At 44.7% G+C, this 21,162-nt stretch overlaps 1 protein-coding gene and 1 long non-coding RNA gene across 2 annotated transcripts; one reads left to right on the top strand and one right to left on the bottom strand.

Annotated features, from left to right (window-relative positions):
- The first annotated feature begins 1,996 nt into the window (after positions 1-1,996).
- PPIC (peptidylprolyl isomerase C) lies at positions 1,997-15,655 on the top strand. Its single transcript, XM_019635302.1, has 5 exons — positions 1,997-2,203; positions 8,852-8,965; positions 9,398-9,491; positions 11,826-12,010; positions 14,973-15,655. The coding sequence occupies exons 1-5, from the start codon at positions 2,087-2,089 to the stop codon at positions 15,099-15,101; spliced, it is 639 nt and encodes a 212-aa protein (XP_019490847.1). The 5' UTR covers positions 1,997-2,086; the 3' UTR covers positions 15,102-15,655.
- Positions 2,210-8,868, bottom strand: LOC109379013 (uncharacterized). The gene is made up of 3 exons (XR_002123099.1): positions 8,793-8,868; positions 4,572-4,732; positions 2,210-2,933 (listed from the first exon to the last, which is right to left on the bottom strand). It is a non-coding gene; the product is annotated as an uncharacterized LOC109379013 (long non-coding RNA).
- Positions 15,656-21,162: the final 5,507 nt, after the last annotated feature.

The following is a 21,162-nucleotide window of genomic DNA, read 5'->3' as shown; positions in this document are numbered from 1 at the left end:
GGTGGCACTTGCACTCTGATTGAAGACAGACAAATACAATTACAGAAATGAGTATATGTATATACCGTGTTTTACTGAAAATAAGACCTAACTGGAAAATTAGCCCTAGCATGATTTTTCAGGATGCTTGTAATATAAGCCCTACCCCAAACATAAGCCTAAATTAAGATTGTCAGACAGACATGACTGTTTGAATCAATGTAGATTTTTGTACATGAATAAATGAATAAATGTAAATTGTTGGAGCAAAAATTAATATAAGATCCGGTCTTATTTTGGGGGAAACACGGCATATATATATATATATAATTTTTTTTGGAGGGGAAACACGGTATATAATTTATAATCACGCAATGAGGTTAAGTGGTCTGGTACCCTTAGCTGGCTATGAAAAGGAGACTCTTTATTGGGGTACAGGTGATGAAGATATACATTAGCTCCTTCACTGGGTTAAATTATCAAAATACTCAGAAGTGTTCTGCCAACCCCTCAAAAGCTGTGGTTAACCCTTTTATGTATAATAAATGGTTCCAATGTAATTTTAGATCTACTGTTACACGTAGGAATCCTATTTGCTTTCCCAAGGAAAACCTTGGCTTGAAAGTCATGACACCAGCTCCTAAGAAAACCAACACAATACTATCATTAATTTGTAGTTAATTTTGGAGATATTATTCTAGAATTAAAAAAGTTCTTTTGGAGGCTGGCCGAGGGGCGCGATGGTTAAGAGCTGGCTTGGGACGCCAGAGAGCCCGGTTTCAGATCCCACATATTAGGGCCAGTGACACTGCCCTCTACAGCTAAGATGCTGAACAACAGCTCAACCTGGAGCTAGGCATACGTGAGTCGCCGGCAAGGCAATGGTGTAGGCTGCAGCCCCTGCTGCAGAGGGTTGCCATGGGCTACTGGGTGTAGCCAGCAGCCAGCGTGAGCAGCCTTCCGGAAGCCAGTGCTGGGGAAGAGCCCAATGATGGTACCAACTTGGGTCAGTGAAGCAACGTCCTCCACAACTAGACTGAAGAACAAAAGGACAGCAACTTGTCTGTTCCCCTTCCCCCAATCCTCCAGCGCTGTTCCCATTCCCCAATTCCCCAATAAATTTTGGAAAAAAAAAAGTTATTTTGTTTTGAAGTCCTAATTCAAAAAGCATTGAGTTTTAAAATAACATTCTTTATTATAAAATACTTACATGCTCAATGTAGAACATCTGGGGAATCAGGAAATGACAAAGAAAACAAAAATCCATAATTCTATCATCATGGCTACTGTAAATGTTTTGGTGCATTTGTTTCCATTTTTAAAATGCCTGTATGTGTATCTGCACAGTTGAAATCAGAATTTCTACGTGATTTTGCAACTTGAGTTTTCCATTTAAAAATATAATGGGCATTTCCCCCATGTCATTACATAATCTTCCTAAACATTATTCTTAAATTTGTAAAAATTACATCCCCAACTTGAATCATCTCAGTGAGAGATCATTCGTCATGCGTAATCGAGTTAACCCATCCAGGGGTCCGGAATTTCTGAGAGCCCTCCAAAATTTAGTGACAGGTTTCGATGCAACAGTGGAACCTGGCAGCTAAGGCCGAGGCTACTCCAAGGGCAGCTGAGGTCACACACAGGGACAAGACCGCCTAGCGGCGCGCAAATTGCCTCGCAGACCGGGAGCCACGAGAGTCCTCGACTTTCCGTGGGGTTTAACACTCGCCTACATGTTAAGTTCTGGAGATGCCCCAGGCTCACTCCTCAGCTCTTGGGCTCCGGGCGGAGCCTGCCTCTCCCGGGTACCGCGCCCGAGCTGTGGGGCTCGCTCCCGGCTTAGCGCCCAGGGCACCCACTGCAGGCGCGGACCCGGCGGCGCCCTCTGCAGCGCGCTTCTCGGAGTCCTTAGTTCGGTCACTAGGCTGAACTTGGGAGGAGCGCGCCCGGGGTTCCGGCCCTGCCCCGACTACACCATCCCGATCCCCCGCACCTCCCCTCCCCGCCCCCGAGAACGCGCAGGCGCAGCCCGCCGGGAGTCCCGCCACCAGTCCCCCAGCCTGCGGAAGCGCCGGAGTCGCTGCGGCCACTGCCACAATTCGCCATGGGCCCGAGTTCCCGGCTGCTGCTACCTCTTGTGCTTTGCGTGGGGCTCGGCGCGCTCATGCCTTCTGCGAGGGCCTCGGGCGTTCGCAAACGAGGCCCCTCGGTGACGGCCAAGGTGACCGAGTGGTGGGCTGCAACTTCCCCTGTGCGGGCCAGGGGGGTGGGGGAGCCTTGGGGACTGGGACGTCTGTGATGGGTGGCGAAGAGTGAGCCGAGGATGGGAGGCAGTGGCGTGGCTGGCTGTGGGGGGTGGCGCTCTCCGGGAAGACTTGGGGACGCTGGCCGGAGTCCCAACCCTCCCCGGCCGCCGGCTATTTGAACTTAATCTCCTGGGTCCTCGGTCCAACGTGACCAGCTCAGGGGCTAGGAGAAGCTTCCGGAACCGGTGGGCCCTTTCTCCAGGAAGGAGACATTCCTTCGGCGTGGCGGGGGCTCGGGAACAGAAGCAGGAAGACTGCGGGAAGGACGGGATGGGCGGAGGAGACGCGCTCCGAGCCCAAGGGTGGCAGCTGGGCCGCCCGCTGCGGATGACACTAGGTTTGGGAGCGCTCGGGGCCAGCCCCTGACGCGGCGGTGTCCCGGCAGGCGTTACCATCCGTGCTCAAGGAGAGACTGTCCCGTATTGAGGAACCTTCGTCCTCCCTTGGGAGGGAGAAGTGCGCTTGTAGTAGACTTAAGCGGCTGCTGGGCAGACCCTGGGCTTGGGATGGTGCTGGCGGCACCTGTATGACTGAATGCCGGCCTGTAAGTCTCGGTGGGGGGAAACTTCCATGGACTGCATCTTGACGGCGTCTGTTCTTTTTTCAGCATATTTACCCAAGGTTCTAGAAGATAATGGCAGGGTGCTGGGAGAGAGAGGGAGGGAGAGGGGAGGAAGGGAATGATTTGCTACCATTAATCACCACTTCCAGAAAACTTAACTGGCAGTAAGTAGTGTCTTGGAATCTGGAAGGAGGGGCAGCTGCAAGTAGTCTTAACCAGTCCGGTGTTTGCCAGTGGGAATGATACTGTCCAAATAGCAGAATGCTTGCATCTACCACAGACCCCACCCCAGGAGGGGGGCGGGTAAGGGGGTGAGAGGGGGGAGGTTCAGCCCAACGTCTAATGTAGCCTAAGAGGGCCTGTCTTGCTGTGTGTGTGAGAGAGACACTTGGTCTTATTCCCAGCTCCTTGCTCTTTTCCGCATATCCAGTTTTGGGAAATGGCTTGAACAGTCCACAGAGCCGAAGGAGTGGGAGGGGAGCGTCTTTCAGTCTGCAGACATATTTGGGTCTTTTAGGATATAGCCATAAATTTAAAATTCATAGAATTATGAAATGATGAAGGAAATAAACCCTAATATAGATGGGGTGACATTAAAAAAATACTTGAAAAATAAGGAAACCCAGCCTGGCCAAGACTTGGGGAGGCAAGGGAAGTGCCTGTGCAAAGGCCTCCAGACAGGAAAGCATCCTCTCCTGTTAAGAGGATGGGTTGCCTGAGACAGTCTGGCTTCAGTGCAGGGGTGAGGGGGGAGTGGCTTGAGATGAGGTTGGGGACTGAGCAGCAGCAAGATCAGGTAGGTCACTTCGAGGTCACTGTTAGGAGTGTGCGTTTTGAGGCAACTGCTCTTATAATTTGAGGTCTTATTCTAAGTGTAGGTTAGAGCCTCTGAAGGGTTGTAAGCAGGGGTTTGACAGGATCTCCCATACGTTTTTACACCATTACTGTGGTCGCTCAGTGGAGAGTGAACTGGGAGGTCATTCTGGGCTCCATGCCAGAGTCCAGATGGTGGTGGCTTGGATTTGGGCGGTCATCCTGGAAATGGGGAGCAAAGGAGGGGCTTGAAATAGATTTTGGAGGTATAACAAGACTTGCTAGCAGTTTAGAAAGAGGTAGCGGGGAAAGGATTAGGCTTGCCAGATAAAATACAGGATGCCCAGTTAAATGTGAATTTCACACAAACACTGAAGGATTTCTCAGTGTGAGGACATCACCAGCAATACTGAGGAATGAACTTCATCTGGGAAGTTTTAAACCTGCCACTGCAGAGCCCCGCCCCAGAGCAAGTCAATCACAGCGCCTGGGGTTGTGCAGCCTGGGCTGGGAACCTGCAGAAGAGGAAGCCAGGAGAGGAGGAAGCTGGTGGCTGCAGGAGGGGAAGAGGCCGAGCATCTTAACCCCTAGTTTAGGGGGCTGTCACTGGGGATGTTTTCATGTGCTCTACTCTGAGATTCTGTAGGCGAGTCTTTTATAGATTCGACTCTGTTGAAGTAATTACTTTTCCAGTGAACTTTTTAAACAACAAAATCTATTGGAAAATGGAGACATTAAAAATTATTTCTCTGCGTGTAGAAAAGTAGATTAATTGGCCACTGCTCTAGTTTTTGTTTTCCCCAGCTGCCTTTTCTTTTTCCTCTGATTTCGGTTAAAAATGGAAATCTAAATGAGAGAGGTGTGAGGTGCTGTTCCCCTGCAGGGAGGGCCCTTTAAATGGCACTCACCTGGTCTAGGCATCCTGCTGCCAGGCCACTGCCTCAGCTTCCTGCCCAGCCAGAGAGGCTCAGTTCTGGGCTCTGGCTCACTGATCTCAAAATCCACCGAACTGGCATTTGCAGCCCCGTGTTTTCCAGCAGAGCCATGGGTTCTGTGCAGAGTGAGGCACCTAGAGTGTAAAAAACAATGCTGTCATATTCCCAGCTGCACCCTCCTCATGGCTTGCTGGCACTTTCTACACCATGGAGTGGCCACAAGACTCAGGCTGGGTGATCTGGGGCAAGTTATGGAATGTCTCTTTATAAAATGGAGATGGAAGTAATACCTACCTGCGTGGGTTTTGCATATTAGATGTGATAAAGCAGGTAAAATGGTTAGCTCGGATTAGATTCCGGATTTCAGAGGTCAATTGTGAGTGTTATTTGTTATTAATCCTACTGTGGCAGTCAGGGACAGCCCTGAAAAGAGTCACCTGTTTTACAGATGAGGAACAAGAGCTCAGAGTTTAGTGAACTTGCTGGAGGTCCCGTGGCCGGTTCGTGGAGCAGCTGGGGTTGAGAACAGCTTCCTTGACACCACATCTCATATAAGTGGTGTCTTTCCCAGCGACTGGAAATGGAAGCAGGATTAGCCCTACAGGGGTTTGAATCAGGCTATGTGAGTGCCTCTTCCCTCTTCTGCCACCTCTTCCCACCTCCAGTGCCCCATAATTTTCAAGTGACTTTCAAGGGCAGCTTGAAAAAAGATGTGACTGAGGTGCCCACTCCTGAAGCGCAACCCAGAATCCAAATGCCACCTTTTCCAGGAAGCCCGCCCTGATCTTTGTAGATAATCACTAACTTTAACCCTGACATTTTGTACTTGTCCTCTCATAAAACCCGATTTCCCATTATAGCTACTCGTATACATGTTTTCTCTTCTGTGGGACTTTAAACTACATGAGGGTAGGGGCTTTGTAGCCCCCACCCTGTGTTGAGCACCGGGCCTACTCCCAAGAGCACACAGCAGAGAGGGCGTATACAGTGAGAGAGTGTGCCCGCCAGCCACGCTGGCCCGTCTTGACTCTGTCTAGGTGTGTGTGTGCCCCGGTCCTCATTTAGGGTCACCTGGCATCGAGCTATGTAGCATTTTTTGAGTCTGTGCTTGAGTCACAAGTGTGCTGGGCACAGGGTATCGAAAAACACCTTTTCTACCCCGCACGCGTTCCCTGCCTAGATTGAGAGGGACGTATTAATGATAAATCACAGTCTAATTGGATGCAGCCTTGGGTTGAAATTTTGGCTTTCACACTCCTGATTGGGAAACTTTGGTAAGTCACTTAGCCTCCCTACTCCTCACTTTTCTCATTTGTAAACTCATGAGAATAGTACCTTCTCCTCCCCGCAAGGATGTGGTGAGGATTAATTATAAAAGACGTGCAGGGCCAGCCGAGTGGCGCGTTGGTTAAGAACTGGCTTGGGATGCCAGAGGGCCCCGGTTCGGATCCCACATATGAGGGCCAGTGACACTGCCCTCCACAGCTAAGATGCTGCACAGCAGCTCGACCTGGAGCTGGGCTGCCATGGGTCGCCCGTGACGGCGTAGGCTGCTGTCCCCTGCTGCAGTGGGCTGCCATGGGCTACCATGTGTACCCCACCTCCAGTGTGAGCGGCCAGCAGCCGCCGTGAGCGGCTGTCCAGAAGCCAGCGACTGATCTGCCTCGCCCAGCGCAATGATGGTGCCAACTTGGGCCAGTGAAGCAACATCCTCCACAACTAGACTGAAGAGCAAACCAACAGCAACTTGTCTGTTCCCCTTCCCCCGATTCCCCAGCACTGTTCCCCTCCCCCAATTCCCCAATAAAAATCTTTAAAAAAAAAAAAAAAGACGTGCAGGTAAAGGGCATTGAGACGCCACTGACTAGGTGGTTTGTTTCCTTCCCTCTTCCTTCCTCCTTTCCCTCCTCCAGTTTCCCCCCATTACTGAGATGCTCCCCCCCCCCCGCCCCACTCCATCCTTACTGCTCCCTCAGCCACTACCCCAGGGCAGGCCATATTGCCTCATTCTTGAACTAGTCTAAGAGCCTTCAGATTCTCCTCCCGCCCCCCAACCCACGCCCGTCTCACCTCCACTCGAGTAATATTCCCAAAGTCTCCCCTTCGGTCCTGTTTTTTGCCTTCTCTCCATTGCCTAACAAAACCCAGATCTCAGCCAGCATCCTTCTTCTGCCTTGTGGAACTGGTGAGAGTCCCTTCCCAGCCACTGTGTTCCTTCTCTGCACACAGACCACATCTCCTGCCTTGGTGCTTTGGTTCCAGAAAGAACTCTGCTTGTGCCATTCGTGTCCCTGGAGGCTGCATCCTTCCTTCCAGGGCTGCCTCCCATCTACACCTCCAGGATGCCTGGGCACTTGTCACATGCCGCCTTGTACTATAGTTCCTTTACTTGTCCTGTCTCTGGATTTAAGCTACCTTAGGAAAGGGACCCTCTGGTGTAGCTTATAACTTCACATTGTCTTTTACATAGATTTTTGAGAAACATTTACTTGTCAACTAAATAGGATTTTATTTTATCATTTCATTAGAGTTGGGGAAACTTTGCTATGTTTTCTTGCCATCACTCATGAAGTTGAAGGACGTGGCAGTTTGGAAAAAAAAATCATATTAACACATGTGCTAGGCCATGTGTAAGAAAACAAGGTTTTTATGGAAGAGTTATGCCAGCTGAACAGACACATCTTTTCGTGTTCTCACACTGCCTTCCCAGGCTGCATTCTCTCTGCTTCCTAAACATTCACAGGCTTTATTTGCCCTTCTTTATTTTAAAAGCCTGGCTGGCTCTTCTAGTGTCTCATACTGCATTTCTTTAAATTTATGTCCCTAATTCTTTTCCCGGTTCTGCTTCATTGTTGCCCATTATAGAATTTAGTCCTAGGCTTGGAAATCCCTTTGGAGAAACCAGCTCTGTGGGACCAGGCTCATGCAAGTGGTTAACTGCAGCCTTGTTGCATTGCTCTCTACTGCATTGCCTCATCTCAAGGGCTTCCATACACCCTATAAAGTCCTACTATATAAATAATAATATGGTTTTTGCAGCTTTGGCCATGTAGAAATTGTAAAATGCCACATGGAACTAAATATCACATCACCCTGTGACAGATGTAGTGATGTATTGGCAGAAGCTCTTGTCTTGAACTGAAGCTTGACAGTCTTTACTTCATGATTTTTCTAAACTGTAAGACATCTTTTTTCTTTGACAACCCTTCTTGTATTTTTTTTTAAAGCCATTTCTTGAATGTCTTTTTTTACCCATTCAAACAGTAAATTGGTTCATATAATCTAAACTAGCTAATGGAAAGCCTTCGACTCCTTGGCCTTTTCAAGTGTTCTGTCTCAGAATCATCTTCACACAGTGATTTGTGAAGCAAAATGTATATGATTTTATTTCAGTTGAAACATTAAAAACAAAAGTCTAGGAGAACTTTTAAGGTTTATCTGCAAAAAAAGTGACTCACACTCACTTCTGGATATGTGTTTTCTTCTGTTCTAAATATGTTGTGACAGAAAAATAACACATTCTACTTGTGTACTATGATGACTGAATCCAGTGTTTAAGTTCATAGGGTAAATGGTTTTGCCTGGACCTGAGTGTAAAGTTTGCCGTACTTTGGATGAGGCTGGAGACCTGGTGCCTTACTGTGCTTGGAAGTGAGTGGCAGGCTTTTTGGAGGGCTGCCTTGTATTTTGATCATCTTTTGCAGTCCCCTTGACAGCAGACATCAATTGAGAACTCATTGGGAATTTGGCACTGTTTGAAGGTTAAAAAAAAAATAAATCTGGATGGTTAACCTACTTCTCTCCTCACCAATTTTTTCCTCCTGTCAAGAGTAGAGAGCCTTACCTTTCAGAAGAGCAACAGTTTTCATTCTAACTTTCATTCACAAAGCTGCGAAAAGGGAGGTAGCAGCAGTATTTGTCTGGAGTGTGTGAGGGAGTAGAATTCTTGAAGACTTTACTGTCCAACTCTGACAGTGTTGAGCCAAACTTTAACCCAGTACCCACCACAGTGCCTGGCCCACAGGTGGTGCTCAATAAATGTTTGTTGAATGAATATTTGTGAGTGACATGAACCCACAAAATGGCTTTAGAGCTCCTTTAACTTATATCATGTTCCTCCATGACCCCTTGTAAAGTCCTGGTGGGCAGGGCTTTCAGATGTAGATCAATTCTCAGATTTTAATTTTCACTTACCTTGCATTTGTAGCTTTTCCACATTATAACCTTCTGCTCTGTCTTTCAAACACATGCAGGTTTTCTTTGATGTGAGGATTGGAGACAAAGATGTTGGCAGAATTGTGATTGGCCTCTTTGGAAAAGTTGCTCCCAAGACTGTGAAAAATTTTGTCGCTCTGGCAACAGGAGAGGTATGTCTCAGTTTTATTTCCTTTGTACACAAATTGGATCTTCCTTCTTCTAAGCCAAGCATAAAGATGTCTTCTGGGAAAATAAGTATTAAATTAGTAGGTCAGATGAACCTGAGACATCTTATAATAGTTTACTTCATTTTCCTATAAAATCTGTATTCTTCAGGCACTCAGGTGTCCTTAGGCTTCTAGAAATTGAGAGGAAACAATCATCAAGTGAAAATGCAAATTGTTTTCTTTGTACTTTTCATGTTAATACTTTACTTGCATTGTTTATTTATTTATTTATTGGTTTGGTCAGTTCATGATAAATTTCTATCAGTAAATATTTTGAATAATTTCCTCATTTTGTCATTTCCAGATAAACACTGGGGTTTATCTTTCAGTATGGGTTCTATCTACTTGTATATTCAATTGACATACTCTCTTTAGAAAGGATATGGATATAAAGGAAGCAAATTTCATCGCGTCATCAAAGATTTCATGATTCAAGGAGGAGACTTCACCAATGGAGATGGCACTGGCGGTAACATTGTCTTTTGCATTTTTCCTTTCCTGCTTAATAAATTGAAACCTAAAATGAAGCTAATATATTCACTCAGCATATTGAATTCCTAGATTTAAGGAACAAAATCATAAAGGTCACCTAACTAAATCTTTCGGAAGGATAGATTTTGGGGGGCGGTGGGGGCAAATCTTGGTAGAGACGAATGAGTGAGGCTTCCTAATTTTGAACTGTATTGCTTTGGTGTTCATTATCTTTCCGGAGTACACATACATTCATTTAATAGACTATTTTGCAGTTATTAAAATGCTAGACTACTTGTATGTAGCAGTACAGAAAAATGTCTGTCATAGGAAGGAAAGATAGACTGTAACACTGTGTACGCTGGGGCGGCAGCCGGTTACAATGTGGAAGCTGGTGGAGGGGGGGGGGACTGGGAGGGCCTTCTAGAATGATGAGACTGGTATTTAGGTGGCAGGATTACAGGTGAATTTACCCCCTCCTTTGAAAATGCTTTCATTTTATTGTCAGCTTTTTCAATAATAAAAAAATTAAGTAGTAGATGAGTTATCAAAATTATAATAAATTAATTTTATAAAGAAAGTTAGAGTTCTATAAAGTACAAATAATCAAATTTATAGACTTTCACATCACCCTGAGTTGACTATTTCTTTTTGGGGATTCCAGCTCCCCACCTCCCTGGGCTATTTTCCCTCAGAAATTTAGTGAGTTCTTTTCCTGAATACCCATCGCATATAGAACGACACAGAATTTCCATTTATTTTAGGTTTAAGATTTTTAATTTAGCAAATACCAGTTTGGGTGGATATTACATTGCTAACTTTTTAAAGAAACCTAGGCCATTTTCCAGCACGACTGCCAATTTTACGTTTATTGCAATGGTTTATTTATAACAAAATGACTACCATTAAATGGTTGGATTTGTCAGGCACTTCAGGAAGAATACTTTCAGTCCTTGCAAAAATGCTGCAAGGTGTGGGGATGGAGCATGGAGCAGGTTACTTGGGATAATGGGGTTGGGAAGGACGCTCAAGGAAGCAACCCCAGCTGCTACAGAGCTGGGACTCCCTGGGAAAGCCTGCAGCTTGAGGATGGTCCCCTTGGGACTGGGCCTCACTGTCCTGCCCTGGGGCCCAGCAGAAATGATGACTGAGCCTTACGGTGCCCCCTTTTGTACATTTCTCTCTCTCTCTCTGCCCTCCCTGCCCAGAGTGTGTGTGTGTGTGTGTACGCATGTGCACGTGTACAAGTGTGTGCGCATGTCTTGAGTTAAAATTCTCCGAGTTTTGAAGGTAGGACCTTGTGGATCCCTTAACTTACCCAGACCCCTCTGTGGGCAGAGCTTTCCTGCTAGGTCAGCTCATATGTCACTGAGCAACCAGCTCGAAATTGCTCGCCTCTGATAGTCACTGTAGTCCTAACCGAGCCAAGATTTTCAGGTTGGCAACAATGGATAAGGAGCCCTGCAGGAGGGGAGGAGGTGGGCATGACAGGCACACAAGGTGTTGGGGGATGCAGCCTACGCTTCTCATGGTCTATGCTGTTGTCTTATGGGGAAGATGTGTTCTGCCCGACCTGCGGCTTTGCTGGGGCTCCAGCTGACGTGCCTGCTTTTGGTTCTTCTGCTTAAGGTTGGACCATTGGGTGCTCTCAACTGCCAACACCCTCTGTATCCTGATAAGCCCTGAAGTCACCGTGCCCAATGACTTCCAGGCTGGCTGCTACTGCTCAGAGTGCGGAGGCAGGACAGAGCACTGGCTTTAGAGTCAGAAAGTCAGGTGGTCAAGCTCTGTTCTGCTGTTTGCAAGTTTTGTAACCTCTGTTTCCCATGGCAAAACGGGATTGAGAATACGGTTGTTTTCAGAATTAGCTAAGGGTGTATATTCAGTGCTTAGTGCACTCTCATTGGATGCTGAGGAAGAGGTGTCCCAGGACAAGTGCCCTGAACCTCAGGGCGGAGATTAAGCCACGAAGATACCTCCTCCACCCTTCCATCTGGTTTCCCCGAAGCCATTCTGCCCTTCAGTTTCTTCTCATTTCCGAGTGAATCACTGACCTGCTTGGTCAGGGTTTGGCCCTGGGCTTGAGGCCAGAGGGTATCCTCATATCTTGTGTCATATTTAAGGCTTTTGTTGGTGTGTTTGTTTGTTTCACTTCCTGGTGCTTTCAGGAGTGAATTTTTTGCTCTCCTTCTTATGTTTTACCATCTTTTCCCCATTCTCCACCTCTTATAGGGTCCTATTAACCCATTCTACTAAAACCGTGTTTCCCTGTGAAGAATTTACTTTCATATGACATCTGTTGATTCTCCTGTTTTTTGTTTTGTCTCACCAGGCATAAGCATTTATGGTGAGACATTTCCAGACGAGAACTTCAAACTGAAGCATTATGGCATCGGGTGGGTCAGCATGGCCAACGCTGGGCCTGACACGAATGGCTCTCAGTTCTTTATCACCTTGACCAAGCCCTCCTGGTTAGATGGCAAACATGTGGTATTTGGAAAAGTCATCGATGGAATGGTAACTTGATATATTACTTTTTTCTTGTTCAAAGCTTTATGTTTATAATGTGAGGGCTTTCAGTGATTTATTTTACTCTTAAAATGTGCTTGTTAGAGATCCGTCATATGCTGACTTCCCTCTTCAAAGGTGAACAAATAATATATGGTATAGCATTTTAATTGTTAGGAACACTTAGGCAGAAGGTAAGGGACTTGACATGAGAAGTTGAGTACTTCAGTTAATTTATCTCACTACTTGATATAAATGGAGATGATTTTTAAGGCAACCGAATAAAACTAGGGCCCTGTATATGCATACCATGGAATATCATTCTGCCTTAAAAAGGAGGGAAATCCTGTCACGTGGTACAACATGGATAAAACTTGACAGTGTTATGTTAAGTGAAATAAGCTAGTCATAGAAAGACTGGATGATTCCACTTATATGCGGTATCTAAAGTAGTCAAATACATAGAAACATAAAGTGGAATGGTGGGTGCCAGGCGTTAAGGGGAGGAGGAAATGGGGAGTTGGTGTTCAATGGGTATAGGCTTCCGGTTCTGCAAGATGGAAAAATTCTGCAGATGAGTTGCATAACCATGTGACTATATTTAACACTGCTGAACTATACTCTCAGAAATGGATAAGATGGTAAATATTATGCTATGTGTTTCTTACCACAATTAAAAATACAGAGGGTGCCCCCCAAAATGTATGCACATTTTAAGAAAGGAAACAGCTACATTAACATTGTAATAATATATATCGATAACAAAAGATGAATACAAATCATGCGTGTACATTTTTTTGGCACCCCCGGTATTCATAAAAATCCCAGAGCCCCATGCGGTTCAGCCCACATACAAGTCTCCTTCACAGTATAGCAACCAAAATACTAAAGATAATTCACATTTATGCTGGTATGTCTCAAAAAATATCACAGGGGTCCAATTCAAATCCATAGGCACACTTCTTAAAATCCTCATTCTTTTCCACTTTCAATATTTCCTTTCCTTAGCAACTGCCCAAAGTAGCATTCTCAGCTCCTGAAATGGCAATTGTAAGGTCTGCCCAACCCAACCCTGAACTATCCTTGACTCCCTTGCCCTCGTCCATATTTCGTTTTGTTTTGTTTTCATGTGAGTTGCTCTGCCTCCCTCATCCAAACACAAATAAACCAATCTCATTCATTGCAATTTTTCCACAACATCCACTTGCTGTCCCGATTCTACCCAACAGAAGGCCAGGAAATGAGCCTGAGCCAGCCGACTCAGAATCTACCTTACAAGGCAAGGAAGTGTTCCGTCTGAGCCGTCAAAGATAGAATTCTTGTGAGCAAGTGGGATGGGAGGGAAATAGGGCAAACACATATCACTTAATATATTGCTTTATATCCCATCCCAATAAAGGACATGCCTATATTCTCACGAGCCACAATGGTCCTCAGAAGAATCAATTCTTAAATAATAATGAATGCCAGCCCTCCTCAAGTCTCTTATTGAACTTTGCTTTTAAAAGAGCTAACCATGGGCATGTGTGTGTTAAACTAATCTGGGTTTTTGACCACAGGGCCTAACCTGGTTCTAAATAGTTTAAATGTAAACCAATTCATTCAATTAGTATTTCTGAATACAACATCATGCTAAGCAATAAGAAAACTGAAGTTTTGGGTTTTCTTCTTCGGGTTGTGGTTTTTCTTCTAGTCCTCTAGATCGTATGTCTTATTGCCCTGATTGATAGCAGCCACTTCCTTCCACCCACTGGCACACATCCTGGGACACCTGCTGCCTGGTCTTAGAGGAACGGTCCTGAACATTTTATGGCTTATAAGCTTCTCTGAGAAACTAATGAAAACTGTAGACTTTCTCCAGAAAAAAAAAAAAAAAGTGTGTATGTTTCACACAGGTTCAGGGAATTTAGAGAATCTCCTGACTTGTAGCCCTTGATTCTCCCAAGATGACCTGGGATGCTTTGTCACCTCTGCAGTTTCTGGACCTCATCTCAGACTTACAGAAGCAGAACCTCCAGAGGTGGGCCCACAAATAAGCATTTTGCAATTGTGGCAAAATATCCATAACACAGAAATTTCCATTTTCACCATTAAATAAGCATTTAAAAAAAAAAATGCCACAGGTAATTCAGATGTGGAGCCACTGCTTTAGGTACACATATGCGTGCCACACAGTCTATTTAGAAATCTATATTATTACTGGAAGAATGCTTCCTTTTTATCTTAAATGGACCTAACTCACCCAGAGGTTGGATTAGTTGACACCATGTCCAAGGCACTCGGACACTCTGTTGCCACTTTTGTCTCTGCCCTGTTTGGGAAACCCACCACAAGCCACCTTTCCTACTCCTTGGCCAGTCCTTCCTCCTTTGACGTGACACATGAGGTGATACACGGACCTGTTTAGTCTTCTAGGGTAGAGAAAGGAGCTTTTACACCACTGTGGGGTTGGGGTTATATTAATATTAGACTCAAACTATAGATTAATGGCTTGAGTCAATTTTAAAATGGGCAAACCCAGATGTGGCTCCATTTCTAAATCTGCTTTTTGGCCTATTTTATTATGCCTAGACCTGTTAATAGAGTGGAGCTGAAATTGACTCAAACTCCATGTTAACGGTTACATTGGGGTATAACAAGTGAGCAGAGAAATACCTTTTATTACAGATTGGTGTTTCCAAAAATATCTAATTTTTCTTTCAGAATATAAAATGCTAATAAAAAGAAGTGAGGAAATACACACATATATTCTCTAATTAGCAAGGGAGAGGGTAAATTTTATTCTGTTACATATACATTTCCTGAATATTCTAAGTTTTCCATAGTTAGCTTGTATGGTTTTTGTAATCATTAAGGAAAAAAAACAACAACTTACTTTCCACTTGGGCTTTCAGACTTGGCATTGATTTCACCTTTTGATCGTTAAGTTGCTGGTCAGAAGTGAATCGGGGGTCTGCTTTTCTCTCACCAGACAGTGGTCCACTCCATAGAACTTCAGGCAACTGATGGGCATGACCGTCCACTCACCGACTGCTCCATCATCAACAGTGGCAAGATAGATGTGAAAACACCCTTCGTGGTTGAGGTCGCTGATTGGTGATGCAACTGGCAGAAAACAAGGAACATACCCTATCAAGGATTGTGTGGGTGTGTGTGTGCCTGCGTGTGTGCGTGCATGTGTGTGTGTGTGTGTGTGTGTGTGTATTTTGATTCTTCAAAGTTACTGTTTTGCTTTGTCTTTTTACTTTCTTCTATTTCCTACTCTATATCATAGGAAAGTTATAATAATCAACCACTCAGAGTTTGCTTTGCATGAATTTTGGTAAATCACTTGTTTAGGGACTTTGCACTTAAAAAAACATACCCCCTTCCTTCAATGGTGCTATTTTTATACTAGAAAGCTTTGTATTAGCTATTTTCTTTTGAAGCACACAATCAATTATTTTGCTGAATTAACTGTGATCCCCAGGTTAAGTGATGCTGAATATTTGTTAGAAAAAGATGGGGACATGAAGTTTATTATTTTATATTTAAACAGAAATTCTTTTCAGGTAAAGGGAGATTTTATTATAATCTGACATATGTCATAGGGACCTTTACCTGATGAAAGATGCTTTGGTGTTCTCTCTATTAAATACTTTTTATATAGATCAACTCTTTTTGCAAGCCTTTTTTTAAAGTTCTTTAAAAATTAATGTACAAAAATATACACACTCTAATGTTAACAATGAACAGATTAGAGAGGATTCTGTAAGTCAAAATACTAACACAATTGGATAATTTGGAATGGAAATACATAGAAATGATGCCCATCCACATCCCAAATATTTGAGCTGATTATTCACTAAGTTTTACCAAATGTAACATGTTTAAAATGTTCCCTTGAGTCCATTTGTAACTAAAAGGAACCTTTTTTTTTTCATTTGCATAATCGGGATGAAGAGTCAGGCTGTACTTAAACTAGATGGGGAAGTAAAATCCTGTTGGTGCTTTGTTGTAACATACCTGTGCGCAATCTCTTTGCAAATGGGAGTGGCATCTGTTAGAAAAGGCCCCATTGCTTCTCCTCTAGGTCCCATGCAATAAGGGTCCAAAAAAGTTCCATCTCTTTAGCTGTATTCTAAGAAAATTGCTTCAACAAGAGAGGACATGAAATGAGCATTCTTACTGCTGATGGGATGTTAATCACTCAGCCCTCTTAGAGAGCAATTACAAAAAATTTTTTTTTCCAAGAAAAATACATTAAAGGCCTTTGCTGTGGCAGGTACCCATTTTGAATTTTGGGGATGCAGCCATGGACAGCAAGAAAGGGGTCTCATGGAGCTGACATTCTAGTATGAAGACAGAATAAAGAAGGTAATCAATGGAAAGGGTGAAGAGCACTGCAAAGAAAATAGGCCCATGTTTGCTGGAGAGGCTGGGAGGCACGTACTGTTCTGTGGCCAAGCAAGGCCTCCTGAGGGGACATGCAAGCTGAGGCCTGAAGAAGAAAGATGAGGCATTGGTCAGGTGAGATCTGCCACATGGGCCTTCCAGGCAGAGAGGGAAGAGAAAGGAAGAGGGCCCCGAGGTGAGAAGGAGAGGGTTCCAGGGCAGATGACGAAGGCAGCATGTGAGAGCCCGAGAGGTTGGAGAGGTAAGGCTGAGACCGGATCATTTTGCGTCTGGGGTGCCAGGGCAGGTTCTTTTATTTGCAGTACAGTAGGGGACTATCATTTTAAGTTGGGAGGGGCATGATGTGGTCTGCACTTGAGAAAGATTCTTTTGTCTGCCACGAGGAGAATTTTCATAGGGAAGCTAACGTACCTATCAAGAAACTCAAAACATTCATATCCTTTGAAGTCCCACTCCTGGGAATTTGCCTTAGAAAGTGATCTGACATTGTAATGGGCATCCCTGTTTTAGTCAGTCCAGCAACCAGTCCCCCATGTTCTGGGGATGGCCGCCCATTTTCTCTGAGGAATCACACCATTCCCTCCAGCAGTTTTCTGTCCTTTGGGTAGGCTGACCCTATGGATTCATACACACCTGGCCTGGCCAACTCATTCATGAACTCACTTGATAAATATGTATTGGGTGCTGTATACAGCTGCAGCGTCGGTCCTCATGGCTCCCACAGAAGGAGACAATTCACACATACACATGGAGAGAGAGCAGAGCATCAGGGAGTGGCGCGCCTCTGAAAAGGAACAGAGCAGGGCGAGAAGACAGAGAGTGATGAGGTGGTCAGGGAAGTCCCTCAGCGTGGCTGAAGGAAGGGAGGGGGCCGCAAGCTGTGGGGACATTCGGGGAAGAGTGTGAGGCAGGGAGAGCAAGAGCAGTGGCCCCGGGTGAAGGGCAGACTGGTGGGTTCAAGGAGCAGCAGAGTCCAGTCTGCGTCAGCAGGGCGGTGTGGAGTGAGGTGGGAGACGGAGCAGGGGTGTCCTGTAGGCCAAGCAGACCGTGGCCTTCCCCCGGCCCTGGCGACTGGCCCAGGGATCGGTGTTTGACCCCGCTCTGTTGGTGAACCTCAACTGTGGGGCATCTGCTGGAAGTATTGGGAAAGAGCCGCTGTCTTCAGTCTGGGAGGCGCTAACAGAGCAGGCCTGAGAAGACAATCAGCACAGAGGGAAGCTGCTCTGGGAGACAGAAAGATGGATTCCTGGAGACACCACGGAGCCCCTGAATCCAGCCATGCCTGAAGCCAGTTTCCACTCACAGCTTTTTAGCTATGCAAGCTAATACATTTCCTCTTTTGCTTAGGCCAGGGTGAATTGATTTTTTGTGTGACTTGCAACTTAAAGTCTTTGTCTAATATGTCAATATTGAAAAAGTTTTATGTATAAAAGATGTGAATTACAGAATTAGGATAGCAAAACACTGGAAGCAACTTGAATGTCCAAAATGGTTATAAAACATACATCCCATAATAGAACAGTATGCATTCATTAGGATATGCTACAGAACTTGAGTCACAGGAGAAAATGGTTGTTTTCAAGATAAAAGTAGAAATTCTATCTGCGGCATGATCTCAATTATGTAAATACAGACTGATAAAGCAAATGCATCAAATGTAAATGAACATAAAGCAAAAGCAAAGGGTGGGATTTTTTTTTTTAAACTTTTACATTTGTGTTTTCTACTTTTTTCAGTCTTCCAATATTTTTCTAGGGGACATTTCTTTTTAATAGTTAGAAAAAGAACACTTAAATTTTAAGGTAACATGGGAAGAAATTGGAAATAAATGTCTTCTTAGACATAGGAAGTGCCCTGAGCTTGAGGCTCAAATGTCAGGGAGCACATAAGCCACTGTTCCCCCCCATGCACAAGGACGCGTACTTTATACCGTATTTGCCACCTAGGTTTTTCATTAGTATGAGCATAATGACATCTCTCTAGCGACAAATCAAAAAGTGGTTCATTTGCCAAGTGCTGATATTCTGAGAACACTAGTGCAGATAGTAAACTCGCAGGCTGTCTATCATACCAGATTGCCAAAAAGCTAATGACACACTCCCTGGTAAAAGCATTTTATTTCTTGTACACAGAGGGTCAGGCCTTATACCGAAAACAGCAGCAAACTGATGACTGTACACTATTGCTTTACAAAAAGTCTGTGCTTTCTGCAAAAGCTTTTGAAATGAATAGTTCACCATTTTGCCAATCATGCTGCTAGAAAGACAAAGATGTAGCCAAGGGCATGTGTGAAATCAGAGGGAATTCACAATGGCCACCACCACTGTGCCCAAATTATTACAATTTAGTCTTGAATCACTTTAATAAACCAGTTAAACCATTTTGGTATCCTTAGCCATAGGTTGTTATGCTAAATGCTAATTTAGTTAATTTTCTGGATCATCAAATAAGAATTTGGTAAAATTGATTCTTGGGTTAGATTAATTAGAATGACACTTTGTAAATTACTGTCCAGTCCATTTTTGATGAATTCTTAGGTTTTGACGAGAACTCACCAACTGCATTTTTTTTTTTTTTAGTTTAGCCGTTTTGAGTTACATAAAGACAAAAACATGGGAAGGCTTTTATAGCAGGAAAAGGATTTGTTTTTGTTTTTCAACATTCCTATAATTCAGACAGCTGAAGAAATCTTTGATCTGGAAGGCTTAGAAATTCAAAGCCCCTTCAAGGCACTTTTTTTTTTTTAATTAAGAGAGGGTAAAAACAGTATGTGTAATGGAAAATTTTGGTGTTGTTAAGTACATAACAGCTTTTACTTAAGTCTCTAATTCATCTTGTGAATTTAAGATTTTTGGGCAAGTGTTAAGTCTTAGGTGCAATACAACACAACCTACTTGAAGATTTGCTGGTGTTATTGATAGTCTAGAGCAATGGAAAAAACAACAGGCATTAATGTAGAATCAGAGTGACTAGTCACAGGAGTTCCGCCTAAAAAAAAAAAAGAAAAAAAAGACCGTCCATCCGACAAATATGGAGTCAAAATACATTATAAAATACACAAATGGAGTTTTAGTTCCATCACTAGTCCTGGCAGAATGCTCAGGAATCTTGGGCTGGCTGAGTGGCGCGTTGGTTAAGAGCCGGCTTGGGACGCCAGAGGGCCCCGGTTTGGATCCCACATATGAGGGCCAGTGACACTGCCCTCCACAGCTAAGATGCTGAACAACAGCTCAACCTGGAGCTGGGCTGCCCTGAGTTGCTGGCGATGGCGTAGGCTGCAGCCCCTGCTGCAGTGGGTTGCCATGGGCCACCGTGTGTAGCCAGCAGCCAGCATGAGCGGCCAGCAGCCGCTGTGAGCGGCCATCCAGAAGCCGGCAACTGATCTGTCTCGCCCAGGAAGAGCGCAATGATGGTGCCAACTTGGGCCAGTGAAGCAACGTCCTCCACAACTAGACTGAAGAACAAAAGGATAGCAACTTGTCTGCTCCCCTTCCCCCAATTCCCCAATAAAAATCTTAAAAAAAAAAAAAGAATGCTCAGGAATCACAAATTTGGAGGGTTTGGAGAGGATTCAACATGCCAACACCCCTTCTGCCTATTTCTGCAGTTTAATTGGGAGTCATATAAGTTTCCACACCCATTAATTTTTCAGAGGGTGTGAAGGACTTGCTTCCTTCACTGGGCCTTGAAAACAGCATGGATGCTGTCTGTCCTAGGTGGAAATATTATGTCCTGTTATTTAGATAGATATCTCAGTTTGAAAACTTAAACCTTTTCCTTCCAACCTGGATGTTAAAGACAGATCTGTTCCCTGTGCCTCTTCTGGACGCCAGGACCTACACTGTGACAGAATGCCATGGGGAAAGGAATAAAGCTGGTCTACCTGGAGCAGAAAACTCAAGGCTTGATTTAACCCCATCATCCTGGAAGTAAAGTTCTCTTATAAAGGCCTTGGAGCTTTTGATTTGGCCCAAGCCTTGTACAAGCTGCTCTCTCTGCCTTGCAAGCCTCCCCCACCCTTTCTGCTCCCAGCCATCCTTCAGGACTCAGGATGTGGGCTCTCTCAGTGAGCCTTCACTGGAAACTTCCTCGCACCGTGTTCTAACTGCTTCCTGGGTGTCTCCCATCTCATCCTCGGACAGGAAGCTCCTCTAGGTCAAGGAGGAGGTCAAAGTCTTATTTCTAATCTACCCCTAGACAGTGTTTCATGCATAACTGCTGCTCAATAATTATGTTTGCAATTCATCACCAAAAATAATGTGTCTACATTATACTATGAGATAATTAAAATCTCTCAGGACTATAAAGATTATTAAACATGGGCATTTGCCTTTCAACTGTTTCTACCCTTTTTCAAAGACTGTTACCTTTTTAAAAAATAAAATTGGGGAGTTGGGGGAGGGGAACAATGTTGGGGAATTGGGGAAGGGGACCAGCCAAGTTGTTGTTCAATCTTAGTTGTGGAGGGGGCCAGTCGCCATCTGGCTGCCCGTCAGGCAGCTCGTGGCCTCTAAGTTCAAGGTGCTATGATCTTAGTTGCGGGTGGGAATAGTCACCATCTCATTTAGGAGTCTAACAAGCAGCCTTGTTCTTAAAAGTGCACGCTTTATCCACTGAGCCATCCAGGTGGCAGCTCAGCTCAAGGTGCCGAGTTCAGTCTTAGTTGCAGGCAGGTACGTAGCCCACCATCAAATAGGCAGTCTTCTTGTTAGGATCACGTGCTCTCACCAGTTGAGCCATTCTGCCACCTGTTGGTAGCTCAGCAG

The sequence above is a fragment of the Hipposideros armiger genome, unplaced genomic scaffold (assembly GCF_001890085.2).
Source record: "Hipposideros armiger isolate ML-2016 unplaced genomic scaffold, ASM189008v1 scaffold_21, whole genome shotgun sequence".
Taxonomy (NCBI): Eukaryota; Metazoa; Chordata; class Mammalia; order Chiroptera; family Hipposideridae; genus Hipposideros; species Hipposideros armiger.
This window is presented reverse-complemented; position numbering and strand designations above follow the sequence as displayed.

Bases quoted from the DNA above. Each gene is read 5' to 3' on its own strand.
- PPIC (XM_019635302.1), top strand. From the start codon at position 2,087: ATGGGCCCGAGTTCCCGGCTGCTGCTACCTCTTGTGCTTTGCGTGGGG. The intron at 8,966-9,397 runs GTATGTCTCAGT...TACTCTCTTTAG, and splicing joins TCGCTCTGGCAACAGGAGAG to AAAGGATATGGATATAAAGG. The intron at 12,011-14,972 runs GTAACTTGATAT...TTCTCTCACCAG, and splicing joins GAAAAGTCATCGATGGAATG to ACAGTGGTCCACTCCATAGA.